At 42.7% G+C, this 19,702-nt stretch overlaps 1 protein-coding gene across 6 annotated transcripts in view; it reads left to right on the plus strand.

The window, feature by feature from the left end:
* Positions 1–492: 492 nt before the first annotated feature.
* The window catches only part of LOC138765182 (polymeric immunoglobulin receptor-like), a 38,950-nt gene continuing 19,740 nt past the window's right edge, over positions 493–19,702 (plus strand). For 2 of the 6 annotated variants that reach the window (XM_069942083.1, XM_069942088.1), the window contains exons 1-4: positions 493–649; positions 4,138–4,452; positions 7,010–7,324; positions 11,034–11,348. In XM_069942083.1, coding sequence (XP_069798184.1) covers positions 553–649; positions 4,138–4,452; positions 7,010–7,324; positions 11,034–11,348 — 1,042 coding nt within the window. In that variant the 5' untranslated portion in view covers positions 493–552. Of the gene's footprint in view, positions 650–4,137; positions 4,453–6,478; positions 6,928–7,009; positions 7,325–11,033; positions 11,349–19,702 lie in introns of those variants that run through there. The other 4 variants (XM_069942085.1, XM_069942086.1, XM_069942087.1 and 1 more) reach the window with 4 other exon arrangements.

The following is a 19,702-nucleotide window of genomic DNA, read 5'->3' on the forward strand; positions in this document are numbered from 1 at the left end:
ATTCACCTATAGCCCCAGTACATTTTGAAGGGTGGAGTTAAACCAGAGGACCTGGAGGATACCCATGCAGACATGGGGAGACCATACAAGCTGCTTACAGACAGTACCGGATTCCAACCCCAGTTGCTGTAATGGTGATGTGTTAACCGTGACAATAAATGTCCCACCCTACAATTCCGGGACAAGTGGGTGCGTACACGTTTGGGAGGGTACATAATGTGGTCACAGTCTGTCCGCGCTACATGAAGACAAGGCTTGGGGTGGAGAATGCAGTGCCAGTCCAGTGGACAAGCTCCTCCTGAAGGACACCGGTCTTGTGGAGCACCTGGGAGCTCCACTCATCCAGGAAAGAGGTGGGCACACCAGAACAATTATGACTGGGGCAATGAAATTTTTGGCGCTGTGGAGAAATGAGTTATCAGATAGTTCAGACAGCACAGGAAGTCCATGTCGTGTTAAGAAAGGAACTGGGCTGTGTGTCTGTTGTGTGAAAGGGGAAGTAGCCAACCTAAAGAGAAGACACGGACCCAGCTGGTGTAATACAGCTTAAAGATGGAGGTAGGGTGGGCTCAATTCACCCACCAGAAACGATCCAGTTATAAGGTTACCATCGCTCTGCTGCTTCTCATCTCTGTTGACCTCTCATCAGGTAAATCATTATATTTTCATAAACAAGGTTCTGTAGCCTTATTCTTAGCTGTTGTTTAGAATCATTCATTTGGGCCATGGTTTTTTTTTAATGTCGGAAGCTGACAAAACATCTGTGTCACAGCCTGCACTGAGTACTGAGTGAAAGATAACTCACTCACAGCCTTGCAGGTTCCTGCACTGACTTCCAGCAGTCGTTGTGGCAGATTTATGAGCAGATAATCTGCAATCTCCCTCAATAACTACCCCAGAACCGGAGAAATTTGCAGAGGCCAAGAAACTCAGTTCCATCAGAGACCGGTTCAGACAAAGAGAGAAACTGAAAGCAACGTGGAACAGCCACAGAACGAAATTCCGTGGAGAGGAAAGGCAGGATTTCTTTCAAGCCCAGTCGAAGTGGCCACAGTACAGAAGCAGAACATTGCTGGAAATCTGCAATAAGAGCAGATCAGGAAAGAAATAGCCTGCAGAGAGAAATCGTATTGAGTTCGGATTTTGTTTCCATTATTAACAACTCTTTGACAGTATAATCCTTAAAACTTTGTCTCCCTTCCTGGAGACTTGGACACCCAGCCCGAATTGTCACTGGCAGATCAGTGGCTTGGGACGTTCAAGGTTCCGTGGAAATGGTGTCACTGTTGGGACGCAATCAACCACGATCGAATACCCGTTATTCCAAATGCTTCACACCTGCAGAACCCCTCCAGCGCTTGCCAAGCCAACTATTTTCATGGTGAGACAGAATAGTCCCAGTTGCAGTCACTCTCCATTAAACCGTGAAAGGTCACACCTCCCCTTTCCCTCCATCTCCACCGTGGCGAGTCTCCTGTTGTACTCACCTGTGTAAGGAAAAAAGTGGGATGCTGGGAATTACATTTCAGAGGGTTGTCCTTTCCTGCCATATGGGAGGGGGATGTTTTTAATCCCTATTGGTCCACCAGTCCAGAAATGCAATGGGAGGCCAACGCACGAAGCCCCTTCATCGCCACCAGCCTTGTAGTTACACAGTTGAAAATTAAATGAACTAGAATTGTAGAGAGCAGAGAGTGTTGTGAGGAAATCTTGTGCAACTCTCGTAAAGAGTGAATACCTGTTATTTCAATCCATTCCGATTTATATACCACAACATTTTTAAAAAAATATTAAATAACAGCATAAGAAGTTTCTTGTGGATCGCAAAGTCTCCAGTGTTTCTGTGGAAAAATTAACATGGGATTACAAATTTTTGGGGAGCGGTTGGGGTGGCTACGATTACCTGATTTTAGGGAATATTCCTTAGCCGCCCACTCGAGGCTCCTCGCATCTTTATTTGAGAGAGTGAACCATCATCATGGGTTAATATAGGATGACACAGCATGATGGAGGGGAAGGCAAAAGATTTCATTTACAAAACAAATACCAAATGAATAAATAAAAGAACAGATAACCCCATCCTAAAACATCTGGTAAAGATATGGAAGGAAATTAATGATAAGAGATTGTAATCTCACCAAAAGCACCTAAATAAGGAGGGAGTCGGACTTGGTCAGATTTATGTAGGGAAATGGTAACATTGGTGATCATTGTCAGACTAAGATTGGTACAGTATAATTTCTTACACCCATTGTATCTCTATATAATAAAAATTATATAAAGGAAAATCAGAGATATCGGAAATGTGCTTCAAGTGTGGGTGAGAAATGGGTACCTTTATACACGCCACATGGACCATCACGAAGGTGAGGCCCTTTTGGTTGGAATTATCTCATATATTAACTATAGAATACACTTCCTGCTGGATCGGGAGCTGTATTTATTGGGAAACTTAGAGGTCGTGAGCAGATCATTAACTAAATTCCAAATTAAATCTGTAGATATTGCCCTGTCAGGAGTAAAAAAAGCTCAGCGATCACCTGGAACTCTGAATCTCCCTTGCTCATCACTCGGTGGTCCACGGAGATGCACAACTGCCTGTCCATGGAGAAAATAACATATAAGAAATAAATACCATGCTTTTGCAACCTTATCTCAAGCCCTTTGGTGCACAGCTTTAGCACCAGCCCACAGTTCTAAAAAGCTAACAAAATGCTGAAAGGCTAACAAAATTCACAGAAGTGAAGCACCTCGAGGAGTGGAAGTCGGGTACCTGAGGTTCTCTTTTCTTTTTCCCATTTCTCTGTTTGCCACTTTAATTGTTTTAGTTGTGGTTTAGATTTCAAAGTTCTGGGGCATGAAAGGAAGTTACAAGCAAGCAGCATAATGTTGGTATCAGAGAAGTGATTTATACTAAACAAAATTGTAAATACATTAAAAATGGATTGTTTCTTCGATGTGATATTATATTTGTTTTGGAAAAATTGAAAAATAAAATTTTCAAGAAAGACTGAGTACCTGGTGATCAGAAACTAATTGTAGCAGGTAAAATGGAATGAATAACATTCTTCAACTAGATAAACTTCAAATTAAGTATTTGTGCTTCTCGCCTGGTTGAAGGGCAGAGCTCACTTGTAGTTGAGTTTAGTTTCCCCTGCCAACGTTACTCTCTTTTCCTGGCCTTTCCCAAATAACACAATTGTGAAAACAACGACAACTTTGCTTCATCTTTGTGAAATTAAGCTTTCTTCTGACAGCAATCAAAAAGTTAGGCCATCAATAATTATTGATATGCGTCGTTTCACCATTTTAATGTGCTCGATCCCCCTAACTTTCTAACCTTGCTACGCCCCAGGGGATAGTGGATGCCTGGTGCTCCCTCTAACTATATTCAACCCAATTCAAATAAATAGCCTGGATGTTTCCCTTATCCTGTAGTGTAGGGTAATTGTCGGAATGGGGTTGAACATGGTTAGAGGAATGACCAGGCCACCACTCCCTACCTACTCCTTACACTCAGAACCCACTCTTCCTGATGGAGATTGTCTGGCTCTGTGAGTGTGTCAGGGTCACAGGGATCAGGGGGATAAATAACTCTCATGGTCTTCTTGCACAAGCCCCTTTCCAGCCTGGAACTTGGCCTAAGGGAAAAAGAGGATCTGACTTAGTGTGGGAGAGACATGTGGGGAGAGAGGAAGCAAATCATTTTTTTTCATTCATTGTGATTCTCTGAGTCAGTGAGGAATATCCAGCTGCAGATTTTCTAACTGAACTTTTTTTGGGGGGAAATGGTCTCAAGGAGCAAGTCCACCATTTGTTGCCCATCTCTGCTTGCCGCAAGAGGCTCGTGCTGAGGTCCCTGTGGAACCCCTGCAGAGATCGCATCCCTAGAACTCACCACAAGAAACAACAGACAAACATGTTGGAAAATCAGGCTGAGGCATTCTGCTTTCACTCAAACCTGAGGAACAGCTTCGATGAAATGAAAATTCACACCAGGATTAGAATATTGAAGTGCAACATGACGTGAACAAAATCATGAATCTCCATGAACAGTAAAAATGCCACAGTTCTATTGCTAATTTCAGCGTGTGTGGATGCAGTGTGGGTAATCTTTCATCTTTTACGTTCAAACAGGTTCAACTGCAATAACTGGTCCCAAACAAGTTAAGGGAGAAGAAGGACAGTCGGTCACTATGGAATGTCGGTATAATCGGAAATACAGGGACTACAAGAAACAATGGTGTAGGGGTCATTATTATGTATTTAGTTCTCCTTTGGTTTCAACTGAACGCCCACAACATGGAAGATTATCAATGACTGATAACATGGCAAAAGGGATACTGTCATTCACCATAGACAACCTACAGAAGAAAGATAAAGGAAGGTACTGGTGTGGGATCGATAAGTATATCGATGAAAAGTTTCCCATTGATTTGGAAGTTTATGAAGGTACATTGACAATTTCTCCTCACTCAGTCAAAATTTGAAAATTCCACCCTTGCCCCTCCCACCCTCAGCTCTGATGGTGACTCAGTCCCACATTTCCATGGCATCAAAGGGGTGGGGACTCATCAACTAGGTTTTTTGTCTCTTGGGGGGAGACAACAACACCCCCTCGGCAGGACAGTCCCGACAGCCAACTGTTCTGCTCTTGGGTCATTCCCCCACAGCCAATTGCTCCGAGGTCAGAACCTTGCCCACACCCACTGGAACAGGTGGGACAGCAGACCTCCACCACACTACCCACCTCTGCAGTCCCACCCAGCCCAGTCCCACCCATTGGTGATATCAGCCGAGTTCTGTTCACTTCCTCAGTTATTCTCCTGATGGAAAGGCTGATCCTGAGAGAGTGAAGTAGATAATCTGGGATATATTTAGCGGGTTGGGCAGCATCTTTTGTGAGAGAAACTGGTTTAATATTTAAGAGAGATATCCTTCGTCCGATTTGGGCAAGTTTCAAGATCCAGGTGTGGGAGGAGTCATGGAGGGAAAAGAAAGGAAGCCCATTGATAATGTCATGGAGCCACTGCGTCTAACAGCATAGAACAGACCCATCAAATCCCCAGCTGTGCTCAACCCACTTCATCTGTCGCATCCTATATGAATGGTTCTAGGGCCATCTCGATATCCATTCAAGGTAAGAGTCTCTGCCATCACCTTCTCAGGCAGTGCTTAAGATCCCAACCATGTTCTGGGTGAGCAAAATCTTCTCTATATCTCCTATAAAATTTTTTAATTGAACCAAAGAGCTTTGCGCTCTGGTGAGGCCCTTTTGGTTGGAATTATCTCATATATTAACTAAAGAACAGACTTCCCGCTGGATCGGGAGCTGTATTTATTGGGAAACCTCAAGGTCGTGGGCAGATTATTAACTAAATTCCAAATTAAATCTGTAGATATTGCCCTGTCAGGAGTAAAAAAAAGCTCAGCGATCACCTGGAACTCTGAATCTCCCTTGCTCATCACTCGGTGGTCCACGGAGATGCACAACTGCCTGTCCATGGAGAAAATAACATATAAGAAATAAATACCATACATTTGCAACCTTATCTCAAGCCCTTTGGTGCACAGCTTTAGCGAAAACCCACAGTTCTAAAAAGCTAACAAAATGCTGAAAGGCTAACAAAATTCACAGAAGTGAAGCACCTCGAGGAGTGGAAGTCGGGTACCTGAGGTTCTCTTTTCTTTTTCCCATTTCTCTGTTTGCCACTTTAATTGTTTTAGTTGTGGTTTAGATTTCAAAGTTCTGGGGCATGAAAGGAAGTTACAAGCAAGCAGCATAGTGATGGTATCAGAGAAGTGAATTATACTAAACAAAATTGTAAATACATTAAAAATGGATTGTTTCTTCAGATGTGATATTACATTTATTTTGGAAAAATTGAAAAATAAAATTTTCAAGAAAAAGAATGAGTACCTGATGATCAGAAACTAATTGTAGCAGGTAAAATGGAATGAATAACATTCTTCAACTAGATAAACCGAATTAAGTATTTGTCCTTCTTGCCTGGTTGAAGGGCAGAGCTCACTTGTAGTTCAGTTTAGTTTCCCCTGCCAACGTTACTCTCCTTTCCTGGCCTTTCCCAAATAATAAAATCATGAAATCAACGACAATTTTACTTCATCTTTGTAAAATGAAGCTTTTATCTTCCAGCAATCAAAAACTTAGGTCATCAATAATTATTGATATACGTCGTGCTCGATCCCACAACTTTCGAACCTTGCTACGCCCCAGGGGATAGTGGATGCCTGGTGCTCCCTCTAACCATGTTCCACCCAATTACAACAAATAGTCTGGACATTGCCCACATCCTGTAGCCAAGGATAATTGTCGGTATGGTGTTGAACATGGTAGAAGAACAACCAAGACCCCATTCCATGCCTGTTCCTTACACGCAGAACCCACACTTCCTGTTGGAGATCGGCTGGCTCTGTGAGTGAGTCAAGGTCAGGGGGAGAAAAAACTCCCATGGTCTTCTTGCACAAGCCCCATTCCAGCATGGAACTGGGCCTCAGGGAAAAAGAGGATCTGACTTAGTGTGAGAAAGACATGTGGGGAGAGAGGAGGCAAACCATTATTTTCCTTCATTGTGATTATCTGAGTCGGTGAGGAATATCCAGCTGCAGATTTTCTAACTGAAGTTTCTGGGGGAGTAAGTGGTCTCAAGGAGCAAGTCCACCATTTGTTGCCCATCTCTGCTTGCCTCAAGGGGCTCGTGCTGAGGTCCCTGTGGAACCCCTGCAGAGATCGCATCCCTAGAACTCACCACAAGAAACAACAGACAAACATGTTGGAAAATCAGGCTGAGGCATTCTGCTTTCACTCAAACTTGAGGAACAGCTTCGATGAAATGAGAATTCACACCAGGATTAGAATATGGAAGTGCAACATGACGTGGACAAAATCATGAATCTCCATGAACGGTAGAAATGTCACAATTCTATTGCTAAATTCAGCGTGTGTGGATGCAGTGTGGGTAATTTTTCATCTTTTATGTTCCAACAGGTTCAACTGCAATAACTGGTCCCAAACACGTTAAGGGAGAAGAAGGACAGTCGGTCACTGTGGAATGTCGGTATGATCGGAAATACAGGGACTACAAGAAACAATGGTGTAGTGGTTATTATAATCTATCAAGTGCTGTTGTTGTTTCAACTGATCGCCCACAAAATGGAAGATCATCGATGACAGATAACAAGGCAGAGGCGATAATGTCAGTCACCATAGACAACCTACAGAAGGAAGATGAAGGATTGTACTGGTGTGTGATCGAAAAGATAATCGATGAAAAGTTTTTGATTCACTTGCAAGTTTCTGAAGGTATGTTGACAATTCCTCCCCATTTGGCCCAAATTTGAACATTGCACCAGTCACACCCTCCACAATCACACCCATTCCAGTCACAAACACTGGTGACATCAGCTTTTTGATCACTCCAAATCCAATTATAATTCCCTCGATGGGAAAAGTGATCATTACAGAGTGACTCCCAGGAGCATATCGAGGGAGGTCCACATACTGCTAGAAGAGGTGGGATGGTGGGTGGAACAGGTCCGGGTGGAGGGGGGGGGTGCTTAAGTGTTTCCACGAAAGCTTATCCTGTGGTGTCATAGGATCTGCTTCCCATTCTCGCTTGAGAGGAGGAGAGGAATAGACAGTGGCAAAGCTAGGGTGGGGTGTTGGTTGCAGGAGGGAAATAATGCATTCTACAAGAGTGGTGCATTTTCAACCATTTTTTAATTCTTTAGTTCCCAAATGCAATAAAAGTCGAATCTCTTTTTCTCTATTGGTTCCTTTTACTTGGAATCAATGTGGAAATAGGGTAGAACTGGAGCGATTTGCAGAGGTTGAGAAACCCAGTTCCAACAGAGACCTGCTCAGACAAAGAGAGAAACTGAAAGCAACGTGGAAGAGCAACAGAACGAAATTCCGTGGAGAGGAAAGGCAGGATTTCTTCCAGGCGCAGTCGAAGTGGCCAGAGTACAGAAGCAGAACATTGCTGGAAATTTCCAATAAGAGCAGATCAGGAAAGAAATAGCCTGCAGAGAGAAATCGTATTGAGTTCAAATTTTGTTTCCAATATTAACAACTCTTTGATAGTGTCATCCTTAAAACATTTTCTCCTTTCCTGGAGACTTGGTGGACACCCACCCCTACTTCTCATTGGCAGATCAGTGGTTGGGGTCATTCGAGGTTCCATGGAAATGGCCTCATACTTGGAATGGAATCGACCACGATCGAATACCCGTTATTCCAAATACTACAGACCAGCAGAGCAGAACTGTTCCAGCGCTTGCCGAGCCAACCACTTTCATGGCCACGCAGAATGGTCCCAATTGCAGTCACTCTCCTCTAAACCATTAAAGGTCACAACTCCCCTCTCCCTCTATCTCCACCGTGGTGAGCCCTCAGTTGCTCTCACCTGTGCATAGAAAAAATTGGGAATTGCATTTCATAGGCTGTCATTTCCTGCCATATGGGAGGGGGATTATTTTCTAATCCTTATCGACCACTAGTTCTGAAATGGAATGGGAGACCAATGCCTGAAACCCCTTCATCGCTACCAGCCTTGTGGTTATACAGTTGTAGATAAAATAAACGAGAATTGTAGAGAGGAGAAAATGTGAGGAAAACATGTGCAACTCTTGTAAAGAGTGAGTACCTGTTATTTCAATCAATTCCGATTTATGAACAACATTTTTAAAATATTAAATGACAGCATAAGAACTTTCCTGTAGATCTCTGCGGAAAAATTGACGTGGGATTATAAATTTTGGAGGGGGGGAGCGGAAACTACGATTACCTGATTTTAGGGTAAATTCCTTAGCCGTCCAGTCGAGGTTCCTTCCATCTTTATTTGAGAGAGTGAACCACCATCATGGGTTAACATAGGACGACCTAGCACGGGAGAGGGGGAGGTGAAAGATTTCATTTACAAAACAAATACCAAATAAATAAAAGAACAGATAACCCCATCCTAAAACATCTGGTAAAGGTCTGGAAGGAAATTAATGATTGGATCGGTAAAGAGATTGTAATCTCACCAATGCACCTTAATTCTGAGGGAGTTGGACTTGGTCAGATTTATGTAGGGAAAGTGTAACATTTGTGATCAACGCCACAATAAGATGGTACAATATAATTTCTTACACCCATTATATCTCTATATAATAAAAATTATATAAAGGAAAATCAGAGATATCGGAAATGTGCTTCAGGTGTGGGTGAAAAATGGGTACCTTTATACACTCCACATGGACCTGCCGAAGGTGAGGCCCTTTTGGTTGGAATTATCTCATATATTAACTAAAGAACAGACTTCCCGCTGGATCGGGAGCTGTAATTATTGGGAAACCTCAAGGTCGTGGGCAGATTATTAACTAAATTCCAAATTAAATCTGTAGATATTGCCCTGTCAGGAGTAAAAAAAGCTCAGCGATCACCTGGAACTCTGAATCTCCCTTGCTCATCACTCGGTGGTCCACGGAGATGCACAACTGCCTGTCCATGGAGAAAATAACATATAAGAAATAAATACCATACATTTGCAACCTTATCTCAAGCCCTTTGGTGCACAGCTTTAGCGAAAGCCCACAGTTCTAAAAAGCTAACAAAATGCTGAAAGGCTAACAAAATTCACAGAAGTGAAGCACCTCGAGGAGTGGAAGTCGGGTACCTGAGGTTCTCTTTTCTTTTTCCCATTTCTCTGTTTGCCAATTTAATTGTTTTAGTTGTGGTTTAGACTTCAAAGTTCTGAGGCATGAAAGGAAATGACAAGCAAGCAGCATAATGTTGGTATCAGAGAAGTGAATTATACTAAACAAAATTGTAAATACATTAAAAATGGATTGTTTCTTCAGATGTGATATTACATTTATTTTGGAAAAATTGAAAAATAAAATTTTCAAGAAAAAGAATGAGTACCTGATGATCAGAAACTAATTGTAGCAGGTAAAATGGAATGAATAACATTCTTCAACTAGATAAACCGAATTAAGTATTTGTCCTTCTTGCCTGGTTGAAGGGCAGTGCTCACTTGCAGTTGAGTTTAGTTTACCCTGCCAACGTTACTCTCCTTTCCTGGCCATTCCCAAATAATACAATCATGAAATCAACGACAATTTTGCTTCATCTTTGTAAAATGAAGCTTTCTTCTTCCAGCAATCAAAAACTTAGGCCGTCAATAATTATTGATGTACGTCTTGGCACCATTTTAATGTGCTCGATCCCCCTAACATTCGAACTTTGCTATGCCCCAGGGGATAGTTGATGCCTGGTGGTCCCTCCTACCATGTTCCACCCAATTCCAACAAATAGTCTGGACGTTGCCCACATCCTGTAGCCAAGGATAATTGTCAGTATGGGGTTGAACATGGTAGAGGAACGACCAAGACCCCATTCCCTGCCTGTTCCTGTCACGCAGAACCCACACTTCCTGTTGGAGATCGGCTGGCTCTGTGAGTGAGTTAAGGTCAGGGGGAGAAAAAACTCCCATGGTCTTCTTGCACAAGCCCCATTCCAGCATGGAACTGGGCCTCAGGGAAAAAGAGGATCTGACTTAGTGTGAGAGAGATATATGGGGAGAGAGGAGGCAAACCATTATTTTCCTTCATTGTGATTATCTGAGTCGGTGAGGAATATCCAGCTGCAGATTTTCTAACTGAAGTTTCTGGGGGGGAAGTGGTCTCAAGGAGCAAGTCCACCATTTGTTACCCATCTCTGCTTGCCGCAAGGGGCTCGTGCTGAGGTCCCTGTGGAAACCCTGCAGAGATCGCATCCCTAGAACTCACCACAAGAAACAACAGACAAACATGTTGGAAAATCAGGCTGAGGCATTCTGCTTTCACTCAAACTTGAGGAACAGCTTCGATGAAATGAGAATTCACACCAGGATTAGAATATTGAAGTGCAACATGACGTGGACAAAATCATGAATCTCCATGAACAGTAGAAATGTCACAATTCTATTGCTAAATTCAGCGTGTGTGGATGCAGTGTGGGTAATCTTTCATCTTTTATGTTCCAACAGGTTTAACTGCAATAACTGGTCCCGAACATGTTAAGGGAGAAGAAGGACAGTCGGTCACTATAGAATGTCGGTATGATCAGAAATACAGGGACTACAAGAAACAATGGTGTAGTGGTTATTATAATCTATCAAGTGCTGTTGTTGTTTCAACTGATCGCCTACAAAATGGAAGATCATCGATGACAGATAACAAGGCAGAGGCGATAATGTCAGTCACCATAGACAACCTACAGAAGGAAGATGAAGGATTTTACTGGTGTGTGATCGAAAAGATAATGAATGAAAAATTTTTGATTCACTTGCAAGTTTCTGAAGGTACGTTAACAATTTCTCCTCACTCGGCCTAAATTTGAAAATTCCACCCTTGCCCCTTGCATTTTCGGCTCTGATGGTATCTCAGTCCTAAATCTCTATGACATTAAAGGGATGGGGACACATCAACTGGGTTTTCTGTCACTTGGGGGGGATATAAAAACACACCCTCACCTTGGACAGGAATGAATTAACGTTGAACAATCGACCCGATAGAACGGTCCTGACGCTCAACTGTTCTGCTCTTGAGTTATTCATGCAAAACCAATTGATCCAAGATCAGAACCGTGCCCACACCCACTGGAACAGGTGGGACTGCAGACCTCCACCAGCTCGCTCTACCCACCTCTGCAGTCCCACCCAGCCCAATCCAACCCATTGGTGATATCATCCGAGTTCTGTTCACTTCCTCAGTTATTCTCCTGATGGAAAGGCTGATCCTGAGAGAGTGAAGTAGATAATCTGGGAAATATTTAACGGGTTGGGCAGCATCTTTAGTGGGAGAAACTGGGTTAATATTTCAGAGAGCTATCCTTCGTCCGATTTGGGCAAGTTTCAAGGTGCAGATGTGGGAGGAGTCATGGAGGGAAAAGAAAGGAAGCCCACTGATAATGTCATGGAGCCACTGCCTCTAACAGCATAGAACAGACCCATCAGATCACCAGCTGTGCTCAACCCATTTCATCTGTCACATCCTATATGAATGGTTCCAGGCCCATCTCGATATCCATTCAAGGTAAGAGTCTCTGCCATCACCTTCTCAGGCAGTGTTTAAGATCCTAACCACATTCTGGTGAGCAAAATCTTCTCTATATCTCCTGTAAACATTTTACATCGAAACAAAAGGCTTTGCGCTCTGGTTATAATGACCTCTGCTGCTTAGAACATTTTTACTGCTATCAATCCTACCTCTCCCCCATATAATGTTGCACATGCCATTCAGATAAGTTCTCAGCTTTCACATCTGCAAGGAAGACAACCCGGCCTCTCCATCCTCTCCTCACAATGGAAATGCTCCTATGCATGCTGTGTGACCTGCTGATTCCTCCATCATTTTGGTCATTATTATATTCACACATCTGCAGACTTTTGTGTTCAACTGTAATCACTCTACGCCAACTTCCCCGCTGTCATGCTCTTTCAGCCCCTTTACAATGACCATCCACTCCCCCTCCCTCAGCCTTGTTCTTTTTGTTCCCCTCTCCCACATTCTCCACTTCTATCTCTCCTCTCTCACGTGCTCTAGCTTCCCAGAAGGAGAAGTTGGGGCTGCGGACCTGTTCCTTGCAGTACCGGCAGTGGACCCTTCAGGCTTCCTCCTTCACCTTGGGTCATTGAACCGATGGCAGCTGGGTGGGGACCAGCAGCAAGAATCCAGTCTGAGGGCTAAGGAATATTCCAGCAGTGGGCAGACTTTTGTGGAGAGGCTAATCGTAGCCTTGGCTGCTTCGTGGATGTCCCCAGATCTAGGATGCTTTCAGGGACACTCCTTCACCAGGTGCACATTTGCTCATTCAGGGAGGGTTTCCTGGACAAAAACTTGACTCACAATAGAAAACTACACAAAAAGTGGTCTCCTTGTGGAAAGTTTCCAGAAATCTCCAGAATATACACCCACCAATCAACCCCAACTTCTGGAACGCACACATCTACTGCTCAAGCATTCCCTGATCCATCATGGGCTTCAACTCTTCTAGGCCACTTCTACAGAATCCTCCACTTCTTGAAATTTAATACATTTAACTCTACTATAAATATCTTTCATCAGCTTGTCTCCTTCACTCTCGGCCACTGAGTATTCTAGAGGTTCACTGCCCTCCAAAGGAAGAAAGGTTGACACACCACAGTTTTAATTACCTGCTCCTAACTTTGTTTGCTTTTACTGGCTCCTTTTATTCCGGTCTCATTTGAATCACCTCCCATTCTTCTGAATTCAAAGGAATTCAGCCCCATCTAATTAGTCTCTCTGAATGGAACAACCATTACAGGGAGGATGTGGAAGATATGGAGAAGGTGCAGAGGAGATTTACCAGGATGTTGCCTGGAATGGGAAACTAGTTTGATGAGGCAAGGTTAGTGGAACTGGGACTTTCCTCTTTTGAGTGTACAATGAATAGAGGAGACTTGATTGAGGTCTTCAAGAATATGAGAAGAATAGATAGGGTGGACGGCCAGCGCCTTTTCTCCATGGCAGAAATAGCAAACAACAGATGACATATATGCAAAGTGAAGGGAGAGATGTTTAGCGGAGACATCAGGGATAAGTATTTTTTTAAACATAGCTATGGTTTCCTGGATTCCCCTGACAGGATGGTGGTGTAGGCTGACATATTTGGGCATTTAAAAGATGTTTAGACAAGTACATGGATGGAAGAAAAATAGAGGGTACAGGGTAGCGTGGGTTTAGTTTTTTCAAGGGAATTTATGAATCGGCAAAACATCAAGGGCCAAAGGGCCTGTACAGTTCTATACAGCTCTCTCCCATCCCAGCGGTTGGCCTGTTGAACTTTCTTTGGGCTACCTCCAATGCAACTCTGTCTTTTTGGAGAAGGGTTCCAACACTGTGCACACAGTTCCTGGTAAGGTCTCAGCACTACCCTGCGCAATTGCGACAAACCCTCCCTACACTTAAACTCCATCCTTTCCAATGACTGTGGCCTTCCCAGCTTCAGGTTGGACCGGTCTGTTAGCCTTTGGTGAGTCGTGCACTAGGACACTGCGATCTCTCTGTAACTCACTCACTCATGAGCAGCCTCTCTCTGTTAAGACAATAATCTGCCACGTTTTCGCCACAATCATTCCATCCTCATCAACGTTGTCGTCTTGATGTGCTCTTCCATCCACCCTCACCTCATTGGCATGCTTAGGTTGTAAACAATTTAGGGCCAAAGAGCAATTCCTAGGATACTCCAAAACTTGCATCCTCTCAGCCGGAAAAGGTCTCCTTCATTCTAGCTCCATATTTTCCATGTGACGGCCAGTCTTCAATACGTGCCGGGACACTTTCTCCAGTATCTCAAGGTTCAAGCTTCCTTTTATCGTCGTAGTAACACATAAAAATGTAATTGACAGGATATGTTTCCATTTTTGTTGGCTGCAAGGTAAACAAATAGTTGCCATGAGCATCATCCAGCTCCCCTAAAGAGAAGCAAAAGAGAATCCCTTCAGAGATACAGAGTGTCCGTCGATTCGCCTCCAGCGCTCCCGCAACTTCTGCAGTTCCACAGGACTCCAGTTCAATTCACTGATAGCCCGAGCTCCAGATCCAAACCTCCAATACGATCAGGAAGCTGTCAGTGCCTCAGGCTCTTCTGCCGTCTGCACCATCTTAAATCCCAGTTCTAATACCTGGTTCCCCTGAGCCGGTCTCCATCAGCACTTGGCCATTGTGGGTCCTTTGACCACAGGTCTCCAGCAGCCTTCAGGTCGTGGGCATCCTTCAGCTAGTGAGTCTCTTGCTGGTCCGTGGCTGTAGGCATAGCCCTGTGGGAACCATTATGGGGCAGTGGTCACAATAGGACCGAGTTTAATTTGTGATTTCACAAGGAGAAACTCAAGTCAGAAGTGTTGGTATTTTGGTGGAATAGACAAGGGAACTGGCCATAGGGGGCACTGGAAGGGAATATTGTAGTGTAGCAATGGGTGGAGTTTCAGCAAGAAATGGAGAAGGTGCAAGATAAATACACACCAAAATAAAACTATTCAAATGGAAAAATGTCACAGCTGTAGCTGACGAAGAAAGTTAAAGCCAACATCAAACCAAAAGAGATTAAGTAAAAATTAGTGGGAAGGTAAAGGATTGAGAAGTATTTTAAAACTTGCAGAAGGAACTGCTAACTAAAAAACTCATGAGGAGGGAAAACGTGAAGTATGAAGTGGGCAAGCCAACAAAACAAAAAGATTCTTCAAGTATATACAGAGTAAAAGAGAAGCAAGAGTTGATAAAGGAACATTAGGAAATAACACTGGAGAAATAATAACGGTAGATAAGGAGATGGCAATGGAACTAAATGAGTTTTTTTGCATCGATCCACTGTGGAAGACATGAGCAGAATGCAAGATGTTGAAGGGTATTGGGGAGGGGAAGAGAGGGCAGTTACTATTTCAAGGGAGAAAGTGACCAGAAAGCTGAATTGCCTAAGGGTAGATAAGTCCTCTGGACCAGATGGATTACACCCTTGCGTTCTAAAAGAAGTATTGGTAGAGATTGTGGAGACATTGGTAATAATCTTTCACAAATCAATGGATTGTCACATGGTCCTGGGGGACTTGAAAATCACAAAGTCATCCTACTGTTCAAGAAGTGATGTTGGCAAAATCCAACTTTGGCTGAGGTGGTAACGTAATGGAGTAGTGGCTCATTGGGAAAACCAGCCCTGCACAGTAAAAGTTGGAAAAAAAGGTAGAAAAGCAAGGCAAAGAAGTAAAATTTTAAGAAGTTGCAAGATTAAAAAGCATACGAAGAACTTGAGGATGGCTGCAAAGAAGGAAAAGAATCCAACGACAAGCAAAAAAGAGGTGAGGAAATCACCAGAATAAATAGAGGAGCTCTCGTAAATAGGATGGACTAAGCAGTAAAGTCGGTAAGTGGCTGCAACGTCTCCCGGGGCGGTCTGGAACATTGGATTGCGGAGACTGTAAAAGAAATGCCAGCCCACATGTTCAGTATGCATAATAAAGAGGACACTGAAGGGAACAGATGCCGACAAGAAAACACTGACTCTATAATGGGAGAAGCCGCGGAGTAGGCAACGAAAGAAACAGGATCAACACGGAGCCAAGGAATGGAGCAAGATAAAGAAGATCGAGAGGAAGATCCTGCCTGACCAGGCTGTGGATGTTGAAAATCTAAATAGATAAGGCTTTCGATAAGGTGCCTCATATTAGGCTGCTAAATAAGATGAGGGCCTATGCAATTACAGAGAAGTTATTAAACTGGATAGATAAGTGGCTGATAGGTACCAAGCAAAGGGTTGAAATTAAGGGTTCTATCTCTGGATGGCTGCCTGTAACGAGTGGTGTTCTGCAGGGGTCGGTATTGGGGCCGCTGCTGTTTACAATTTATATTGTTGATTTGGATTGTGGTATGAATGGTTTTGTGGCCAAATTTTCGGATGGCACCAAGATAGGTGGCGGAGTAGAAAGTGTAGTAGAAACCGTAAAGTTGCAGAAGGATATAGACAGATTTGGAGGCTGGGCAAAATTATGGCAGATGAGATTTAACATAGAGAAATGTACAGTTGTACATTTTGGCAGTGGAAATAAACAGGCAGAATATTATTTGGATGGGGTGAAAATACAGACCTCGGATGTACAAAGGGACCTGGGGGTCCTTGTGCAAGGAAACCGAAAAGTTAATGACCAGGTGAAATTGGTAGTGAAGAAAGCGAGTGCTATGTTGGCCTTCATTTCAAGAGGAATAGTGTACAAGAGTAAAGAGGTGTTGATGAGGCTCAATGGGGCACTGGTGAGACCTCATTTGGAGAACTGTGTGCAGTGTTAGGCCCTCTGTCATAGAAAGGATGTGATGTTGTTGGAGAGGGTGCAGAGGAGATTTACTAGGATGATTCCTGGAATTGACGGGCTAATGTATGAGGAGCGTTTGGCAGTTCTTGGGTTGTATTCATTGGAGTATAGGAGAATGAGAGGAAGTCTCAGAGGCTTTTCGTATTCTGAAAGGTTTAGATAGGGTGGATGTGGGTAAGATGTTTCCCTTGGTGGGTGAATCGAGGACAAGGGGTCATAGTCTGAAAATTAGAGGTTATCCATGTAAAACAGAGATTAGGAAGAACTTCTTTAGCCATAGGGTTGTGGGTCGGTGGAACTCACTGTTCCATACAGCGGTGGAAGCTAGATCACTGGGAGTATTGAAACAAGAAATAGACAAGTGTCTCATTAGTGAGGGCATCAAGGGATATGGGAAAACGGCCAGAAATTGGAACTAGCGTAGAGTAGCTTAGTGTAGATTTACGAAACAGACTCGATGGGCCTAGTGGCCTGCTTCTGTTCCTTGGTTTTGTGATCCCAATTATAATTGGAAGAGCAAGATATATTACTAAAGCCCCTGACAATTGCAGAAATACATGATACACTAATGACATTACCAAATAATAAAGCGCAGATGGATTTCCTACAGAGTTTTCTAAGGTATTCAATAATCTATAAATTCTGCCACTCTTAGAGGTAAAGAAACAGGTGGAAGAGACCCAGAATTTGCCTGACTCATGTAAAATGACAATAATTGCAGTCATTAGGAAAACCAGAAAAGAGCCATTGTCACCGGCTTCATGGAGACCAATATCTTTACTAAATACAGTTTATAAATAAATAGCAAAATTACCAGCAAATAGATAAATAGACTGTGTACTGAAATTAATGACACGAGATCAGACAAGATTTGTTAAAAATAAAAAAGTGGCAAACAATGTCTGTAAATTTATTAATTTAATCCATTCAGCATAATAAATAAAACAGCTGTGGCAGGGGCTCTTGATGCAGAGAAAGCTTTTAATAATGTGGAATGGAATTATCTGTTTAAAATACTAGGAAATTCAAATTACCAGAAATAAATTATTAATTGGATAAAAGCACTGTATAATGGTTCTTTGGTAAAATAATGGTGACAAATAGATATGTTTAAGACCACTTTAAATTCAATAGATCAACAAGACATGGATGCCCATTATCACCATACGAGTTTGCTTTGGCTATTGAACCACTGACAGAGCTGATAAGAAAATAACTTACAACAAAGGGAATAAAAGTAAAAGAGGAAGAATTTAAAATTAACTTATTTGCAGATGATATTAAAGTATATTTAACAGACCCAGATACATCAATAAAAAGGTTATATACAAAATTGAAAGAATATGGGGCAATATCAGGATACAAGATGAATATCGATAAAAGTGAAGTGATGCCAATAAAAAAAGTGGATTATACAAAATGTAAAAAGGAATCCCCTTTAAAATGGCAATCACAGGCTATACATTACTTAGGTATCAGGATAGATGATAATTTAAATCATTTGTATAAATTAAATTAGCAACCATTAATAAGAAAATACAGGAAGATTTGACAATGGCTGAAAGGGAGAAGCCAGAGAGTAGTGGTGGATGATTGCTTCTCAGTCTGGATGACTGTGACTAGTGGTGTGCCTCAGGCATCGGTGCTGGGATCATTGTTGTTTGTCATCTATATCAATGATCTGGTTGACAAAGTGATAAATTGGATAAACAAGTTTGCAGATGACACTAAGATTGGAGGTGTTGTGGACAGCGAAGAAGGTTTTCAAATCTTGCAGAGGGATCTGGACCAGCTGGTAGAATGGACTGAAAATTGGCAGATGAAATTAAATGCAGACAGGTATGAGGTGTTGTCTTTTGGAGGGACATACATAGAAAGGACATAAACAGTGAATGGTCGGTCTCTGAGGAATCCAGCAGAACAGAGGGATCTGGAAATGCAGATACTGAATTCCCTAAAAGTGTCATCACATGAGAATAGGTCTGCAAATAGAGATTTTGGCATATTGGCCTTCATTAATCAAAGTATTGAGTGCAGGAGTTGGGATGTTGCATTAAATTTGTATAAGACATTAGTGAGGCCAAATTTGGAGAATTGTGTGCAGCTTTGGTCACATATCACAGGAAGGATATCAATAAGATAGAAAGTGTGGAGATAAAATTTATAGGATGTTGCTCAGACATCACGGACTAAGATACAAAGTAAGGTGAAACAGGTTAGAACTTTATTCCCTGCAGCATAGAAGAATGAGGAGAGGTTTGATAGAAGTATATAAATTATGATAGTAAATATAGAGAAGCTTTTTCCACTGAGAGTAGGTGAGATACAAACCAGAGGATATAGGTTTAGGGTGAAAGAGGAAAGCTTTACAGGGAACATTAGTGGAAACCTCTTCATACAGAAAGTGGTGGGAGGTGCTAGTTAAAGAGGTGAATGCAGGCTCATTTATGAAGAACGTGGACAGGTACATAGGTGGGGGGTTTGTGGAGGCCCATTGAGTGAGAGCAGGTCAGTGGAACTAGACAAACACAAATGGTTCGGCACAGACTGGAATGGCTGAAGGGGGCTGATACAGTGCTGTAATGTTCTATGGTTCTAAGGTTTTATGGGAGGTTGAGGCTTTATAAGGCACAGTTGAGACCTCCCCTGGAGTATTGGGAGCTCTTCACTGAAAAGCTGATGTTGGGAAGGGTTCAGGGGAAGTTCTCATGGATGATTCGGGGAATGAAAGGGTTATCATATGAGGAGTGTTTAACAGCTCTCATCCTGTACTCATTGGAATTTAGGAGAATAAGCGTTCTCATTGAAACATTTCAAATGTTGTGAGGTGT

The sequence above is a fragment of the Narcine bancroftii genome, chromosome 5 (genome assembly GCF_036971445.1).
Source record: "Narcine bancroftii isolate sNarBan1 chromosome 5, sNarBan1.hap1, whole genome shotgun sequence".
Classification (NCBI taxonomy): domain Eukaryota; kingdom Metazoa; phylum Chordata; class Chondrichthyes; order Torpediniformes; family Narcinidae; genus Narcine; species Narcine bancroftii.